Here is a 7,408-nt window from a genome sequence, read left to right on the forward strand (position 1 = left end):
CGTACTCCATTGATCCAGCAGCCATCACAGAAATTCCTTAAACTTATGATACCCATCCAATCAAGTTCCACTATAACTATATACGGTCAATTGGCTGCATCATATTAAGTTACTTCGACTCTCGTAGAGAGATATATCTGCTTTCGGACAATCAATCGTAATGGCATTCAAGTAATAAAGCATTAAAATGAAGGCCTTTTCCATACCCCCATGTTTCCTGTCAAAGCACGGCACCAATTCATGATCGAGTCATAAAACAGAATACGGACACGACCATCGTCTCCGAAGCGTTCTGTTAGACTGTTAGACAAAAAATCAGAGCAAATAAACCATACATTTCCCCTAAAAAAATCAACCTTTTCGGCCCCTTTTTTCTCAAAACAAACGATCTAAATTCCTATATCTCAAAAATCTTTCCCTCGAAATCTGACAAGAAGAAGAAGTAGACCCTGTTTCAGTACTTCAAGCCGAGTTTTAAAAAAAAATATATACATATTTTCAGTTATTTTCGAGTTGAGATTATCTAAGATTTGGTACAAATGCAAGGAAGATTTAGGGCTTTTATCAATAACAGATGGCTTGTGTTTGTGGCAGCAATGTGGATTCAATCGTCTGCAGGGATTGGGTATATGTTTGGAAGTATTTCTCCAGTGATTAAAAGCTCTCTAAACTATAATCAGAGACAGATTGCGAGATTGGGGATTGCGAAAGATCTTGGGGACGCTATTGGGTTCCATGCAGCGATTTTGTGTGAGCGTTTGCCGTTTTGGGCAGCTTTGTTGGTGGGTGTAGCTCAGAATTTCATTGGGTATGGATGGGTCTGGTTGATGGTAACACATAGAGTGCCAACTTTGCCTTTGTGGGTGGTGAGTAAACCCCCCCACCCCCCAAGTGCTCTCTCTCTCTCTCTCAAGTTTCTTTGTTCTGTGTTTGTTTGTTTATTTCAATTTGACGAGGTTAATGTTATTGCCTGAAATGGGTCTCTTTCCTCTCTCTCTGCCCTCTTTAAAAAAAAATTAAATTAAATTTTTTTTTTAATTTTTGAAGAGATGGCTAGTTTTGATTTTTTGGTTTAATAGAAGTAGCAGGTTAATAGTTGATTGTGAAATGAAATGGATCTTTGGGCCTGTTGGGATTGCCATTTTTTCGGCAGAAAACATTTTTTAAGAGCTATTTCGGCTAAAAAAAATGGGGATTTTAAAGTGACGATCTCACTGATAAAAGGTTGGGAGATTCGAAAAGTGGCCATCTCACTGATTTTATATAAGCGACAATCTCGATAAAAAAACATGTTTTGGGAGTTAAAATGAACAGTATATTGGAATCAGAATTTCTCCATATTTAGCGCTTGAAATGGTAATTTACCCTTCCTTTAATCAAGGTTTGGTGTTTAGATGCACAAAAGGAGATCATGTCTATTATTTAATAGAAGAGCTAGTTGTTCTTTGTTAGGATTAAACTTATTTTCCCCTTAATTGAATTTCCTGTTGTTTAAGACTAACACTTCATACAACTATACAATTGTTTCTAGTTTTGATGATTTAGTTAAATTAGTTGAACCTAAGGACCTACACCGGTTTTGGTGTGCATTTTTATTTTATTTTTAATATTTCTCTTTTGTACTGAGATCCTAGCTTTGGTCATGGTTTGAATTTCGGATTATTCATAGTAGTTCTAATCTGAGTTAAAGAAGTTTTGGTTGGTACGACTATGAATAGTGTACTTGAAAAGCTTGGGCAATTCTTACCAAACTTCATTAGAATTTAAGAACAAACTTGGTTGCACCAGACCGGATTCATTTCCTGACTTTGGATTTTGTTTTTGCTGTTAAGAGTTTAGGCAAGCACCGTGTACCCATTTTCCCTAGAGAGTTAATTGACTGCAATTTATGTATAATTAACTTGTTCATTTGTATGTCTTGTCCCTTCATTCAAGGGAAGAGAGAGATTTCCAATCCACCAAATGAAATTTATTAGAACCATCCCTATCATTACACAAAAAGTATGGGGAGAGCTTGTTCAGCTCTTTCTCCACATTTCTAGGCAAAACGAAAGTGACATAAAATCCAACTATGTTTTTCAACATAGTTCTTAGCTTACCCCTTTTCAAAGGTAATTATACTTCCACACTTCGAGCTCTTACTCATCCTTTCATCAACTGAATCCACATAGATTTCTTTTTGTATTCTTCACATTGTGGAAGACCTAAATACGTTGAAGGGAAGGAGTCCCCTTTGCAATCCATAAAAGCGGCAAGATCAACCAGGTAATTGATGTTACAAATTCCAAAGAATTTATTCTTAGACAAATTGATTGATTCCTCAAAACAAATTAAAAGACCTTTAAGGAGCCTAAGGTAAAATGCTGCTTCATTCACAAAATTAAAGTGTCATAAGTGAATTCAAGGTGGAATACAATTAGGTTGCAATCATTTTCCTTGAATCCTGAAAAATCACTCATATCGTCACACTTCATGATCCACTTAACTCATTTAATATCGAAACCCATTCGGCCAAACCTATACTCCAAGAAATCCCATTTCACATGATAGTATGTTTTTTCTAAGTTTATCTTTCAGTTACCTCCAGAGACCCTGATTGGTTCTTAAATCAATACATTTAAGAGCAATCAAAACACCATCCATAATTGATCTATTCCTCACAATGGCTCAGTTCTGGCCCAATAATCGATCCCATCACTGTTTTCATTCTATCTTCCTAGAGCTTAGAGATGATCTTATATATGGCTCCCACCAAAAAATTCAGTCTCAAATCCAATATAACTACAACGCCCAGATTCTTTGGAATCAATGTCATGAAAGTGATATTAGAGCATTAATCCAGGTAGCTCTCCTGAACAAAATAAAATAAAAAGAATAAAACCTAGAACAGTCCTCACCAACCAAGCTAACTAACTACCAAGGAAATAGGAAGAGCCCCTATTAGGAAATCTAACATGATGATTGATTTCCTATTCCACTTGGCCACAACCTCTTCGGTCGAACCGATTATTGGGAGGTCACGCCACTGTGCCTGGCAATTTAGTTTCCTACAATATTACTAGATCCGGAGTTCTCAATCTAATAACAGATTTTATCACCGCTCTTTTCTCCTTAATGCCCAAACCTTTTACATTCCATGATAGAATCCTTATCATCATTACAAAGCTGCTTCACCCTCCCTCTCCTACCTGTTTGTAGTGATCTAGATTGAACCTTGATGATGTCATTCCCCAATTCCTACTCCTGCTCTCCCTAATGTCAATTTTGTGTTATTAAAAAAGGTATGTAACTAATATTGTGATCGATTCCGTAGCTCAACTGGTTTGTGATATCTCTTACAATGTTAAGTTTATGTAGTTCGAACTCATCACCACCACCACACCTAACTTACCTTCTCTAGGTGGCAACTGACTCATTACAGTATCATCCTCACCCTCTTAATCTCATCACTGACATGCCACCCAATATGTTATGAACCTCTAAAGCTAAAAACCTTCTACATAATCTTGTTGCTTCACAATTGTTGTAATCCTAACTCATAAAGAAAAATGCCTAATTTTGCTTTTTCCCTCCATATTTTATTATTGTTATTCTCATATCTTAGCTTGAAGGATTCATAAATGAGCATAGGGAAGTTTTTGGTTTTTGTTGACATCTATCTGTATTATGTGATCCATCATATTACAGGGTTGGCATAGAGGAGAGTTTGAGCTTCCGCAGAAGCAAAATGTTTTTATGAGACCCTTGCCATATTCAACCTTGTTTGAAAGCTGTTGATATTTCTTCATGTTAAACCTATTTTTGCTCAGTTAAAGTGTTAAAAGAATTTTTGTTGTACAGGTATGCATTCTTATATTTGTGGGAACAAATGGTGAGACCTACTTCAATACTGCGGCGCTTGTTTCTTGTGTGCAGAACTTCCCCAAAAGCCGAGGTCCAGTAGTGGGGATACTTAAAGGTTTTGCTGGGTTGAGTGGTGCGGTTTTGACACAAATATATGCTTTGATCAATTCCCCTGATCAAGCAGCAATCATCTTCATGGTTGCAGTTGGGCCATCGATGGTGGTCATTGCTCTGATGTTCATTGTTAGACCCGTTGGAGGTCACAGACAAGTTCGGTCTTCCGATGGTTGGAGTTTCTCATTCATTTATAGTGTGTGTCTCCTTTTGGCTGCTTATTTGATGGGTGTCATGCTTGTCGAAGACCTAGTTGATTTGAACCTCACCGTGATCATAATATTCACAGTTTTCTTGTTTATTCTCCTATTACTTCCCTTCGGGATTCCAGTGCTTCTGACTTTTTCCTCGGATTATAGGCCTCCTGTTGAAGAAAGTCTTTTACCTGAAACTCCGAAAAATGAGCCTTTCAAATCTAGCAAGGACATAAATGAGGTTATTTTTAGTGAGTTGGAAGACGAAAAGTCTTCGGAAATAGATTTACTTCCTTCGTTGGAGAGGCAAAAACGAATTGCACATTTACAAGCAAAACTATTCCAAGCAGCCGCAGAAGGAGCCGTGAGAGTCAAGAGGAGGAAAGGTCCACGCAGAGGGGAGGACTTCACCATGATGCAAGCATTAATAAAGGCAGATTTGTGGCTCATCTTTATCTCTCTTGTTCTGGGTTCAGGCTCTGGTGTAACCGTGATAGATAATCTTGGTCAGATGAGTGAGTCTTTGGGGTATGATAATACACACATATTTGTATCCATGATTAGCATTTGGAACTTTCTTGGACGTGTTGGTGGAGGCTACATCTCTGAGATCATCGTAAGGTGCGACTTAATTTCACTTGATGCTCTACATGAACTTAGTTTACTTCGATTCAAGGTATTGAACTTCAACTTCAATGTCTATTTTGGTCATCTTGAAAATGGAAATATTTCGACCAACGTAGAAATCAATACAATTTTAAGGAAATAATGGAAATATTATGAAATGATAGAAATATAGAGGAGGTTTCATTGGAAGTGTAGGAAATGATAAAACATACATGAAAACTTACTCATAAGTCATCAAACTATAATAAATAACTCTATGAATTATGGAAATGGAGATTAGTAATGTTTCATTACACATTGGCATGGGCATCTAAGTCCTACACCTAAAACAACTATATGCTTATTAAAGTTAGAATAATAATATCACATAACTACAAATACTTTAATATGTAACATTATCACATATACTTAAGATCTATAAAGAATACATTATCATATATATTTTATCTTTTGAGTATGTATGAATAAATTACTAATATATCTAACTATTAAAACACGAATGATTGTACGTGTGTACTTATATGAATATTTTGGTCGAAGTTTACTATTTATCAAAATACTTCCTTCGAAAGATTTCACTCTCATACTTAACATATGATTATTTCGGTCAAAATTCACTATTCATCGAAATATTTCACGAAATGAATAGTGATTTCCACCAAAATATATGAAATTGCCAATTAGATTTCGTATCAGAACTTGTGGAACTGGAAATAATTTGTTATATTTCGTGGAAATTATGAAGTGCCACCAAGCTAAGTGGTAAGACGTGTGGAGAGTTGTTCCCACATCCTAGGTTCAAACCCCTTGATCCCATAATTCTTATGCTAACCACCCACTAACCATATTACTTGTCACTAACTACTAATCAAGCATTTAGCTATAAAAAAATGTCGAAATTTAATACTAAGCTTCAATTATTTCTCACCCATTATCCTCCATCTGATCCAATGTTTTGTGAGTAGGGACTACGCATACCCAAGACCCGTGGCCATGGCTGTGGCTCAAGTCATTATGGCAGTTGGCCACTTTTTCTTTGCAATGGGGTGGCCTGGAGCGATGTACATTGGTACTCTGTTGATCGGACTAGGGTATGGTGCCCATTGGGCAATTGTTCCGGCTGCAGCATCCGAACTGTTTGGCTTGAAGAATTTCGGCGCATTGTACAATTTCCTTGCATTGGCAACCCCCACAGGTTCGCTAGTCTTTTCTGGTGTTATTGCTAGCTCTATATATGATCGTGAAGCAGAAAAACAAGCTCATATGCACTCACACCTACAACCAAATGCAAGATCTATGCTGACTAGGATGCTTGATGTAGCACTAGCAGCGGAAGAGCCACTAAAGTGTACGGGTTCGGTATGTTTCTTCCTTACCTCCATGATAATGTCGGGGTTGTGCATTATAGCATTTGTGTTGAGTCTGATCCTCGTGCATCGGACCAAGATTGTGTACGCCAATCTCTACGGAAAATCTCGTACTTGATTTTGAAGAAGATCTTGGTGTCCATGATGATTTCTATAACAATATTATAACTCGATCGATATGCTGTATTGGAATTGTTTTACTTAAAGGTTGCGGCCAGTTTCTTCATTGCTTATCTGAGGTAAATATCTTCCTGTCTGTCAGCTAGAGAGAGATACAAAGGCCTACTACAGTATTTCTATCGACAATGTGCTAGAATGTTGAGGTGTTATTGTTTTAGTTATTTAGTTGTTTATGAAGTTTTTCTTTTCCTTCAACCTGGAAAATATTTACTTCTACGGGTCATCTACCCATTTATATGTAAACTACGAACCATTGATTCTGGTTCCACTATTTCCATACATATGGAGACTAAAATATGTTTATCTATTATTCTTTGTTGTTGTATTATTATTATTATTGTGCACTGGTTTGTGTCTACACCTCATGGTCGCAATGCTCGAACCAACCCAACCGTGGTTGCACAAAGTTGGTTAAATTGAACGAAGTGCACCTCCATTGGGAAAATGCTTGCAATGGGTTTTCAAGATGGGAAATGTTCAGCAACAAACATTTTGGCAAAACATTTTTCAAAACATGGGTTGGAGGTTTTGGAATGGGCTGATATTTGGTGAGGATGATCTCTACGGTGCGGAGATCATCATCACCAAAAATCAGCCCATTCCAAAAATTCTAACCCCATCAAAAATGATTTACAAAATATGGACGGTCCACGATTTTTCAACTTGTAAACTGGGGCTAGAAGTTTTGGAATGGGCTGATTTTTGGTGAGGATGATCTCCTCACCGTAGAGATCACCCTCACCAAAAATCAGCCCATTCCAAAACCTCTAACCCATGTTTTGCCAAAATGTTTGTTGCTGAACGGGACCCTTTGAAGATGGATATGTTTTTCCCCTTTGTAACTGTGGAAACTCTGCCCCTTGTACCCAAAAAAAGAAAAAACTTGAAAAAATTAACATCTATTAACTTTGTTGAGTATATATTTTCCTCCACTCTCAAGTGTGCAATATCCTAGTTAGGCGGTGTGATCCTCTTATATTCATACTTCTCCCTTTCTCCAATGGATCAGTTTTTTGAGGTAATAAATGGTTGTTAACAAACTTTAAGAGATAGGGAAGTCTTCAAGCATCTACAATACAAAAA

General features: G+C 37.1%; 1 protein-coding gene across 1 annotated transcript; it reads left to right on the top strand.

Moving 5' to 3' along the window:
* Positions 1–257: 257 nt before the first annotated feature.
* On the top strand, positions 258–6,656 carry LOC147398483 (protein NUCLEAR FUSION DEFECTIVE 4-like). The gene is made up of 3 exons (XM_086447694.1): positions 258–866; positions 3,841–4,772; positions 5,744–6,656. Exons 1-3 carry the CDS (start codon positions 540–542, stop codon positions 6,261–6,263), a joined length of 1,779 nt encoding a protein of 592 aa, XP_086303820.1. The 5' UTR covers positions 258–539; the 3' UTR covers positions 6,264–6,656.
* Positions 6,657–7,408: the final 752 nt, after the last annotated feature.

This window comes from Akebia trifoliata, chromosome 7 (assembly GCF_017979445.1).
Source record: "Akebia trifoliata isolate Shusen 1 chromosome 7, ASM1797944v1, whole genome shotgun sequence".
In the NCBI taxonomy this organism is placed as follows: domain Eukaryota; kingdom Viridiplantae; phylum Streptophyta; class Magnoliopsida; order Ranunculales; family Lardizabalaceae; genus Akebia; species Akebia trifoliata.

What these genes read in the sequence shown, in the direction of transcription:
- LOC147398483 (XM_086447694.1), top strand. Translation starts at nt 540, where the DNA reads ATGCAAGGAAGATTTAGGGCTTTTATCAATAACAGATGGCTTGTGTTT. An exon ending in CAACTTTGCCTTTGTGGGTG is followed by an intron (nt 867 to 3,840) that starts GTGAGTAAACCC and finishes TTTGTTGTACAG; the next exon opens with GTATGCATTCTTATATTTGT. An exon ending in ATCTCTGAGATCATCGTAAG is followed by an intron (nt 4,773 to 5,743) that starts GTGCGACTTAAT and finishes TTTTGTGAGTAG; the next exon opens with GGACTACGCATACCCAAGAC.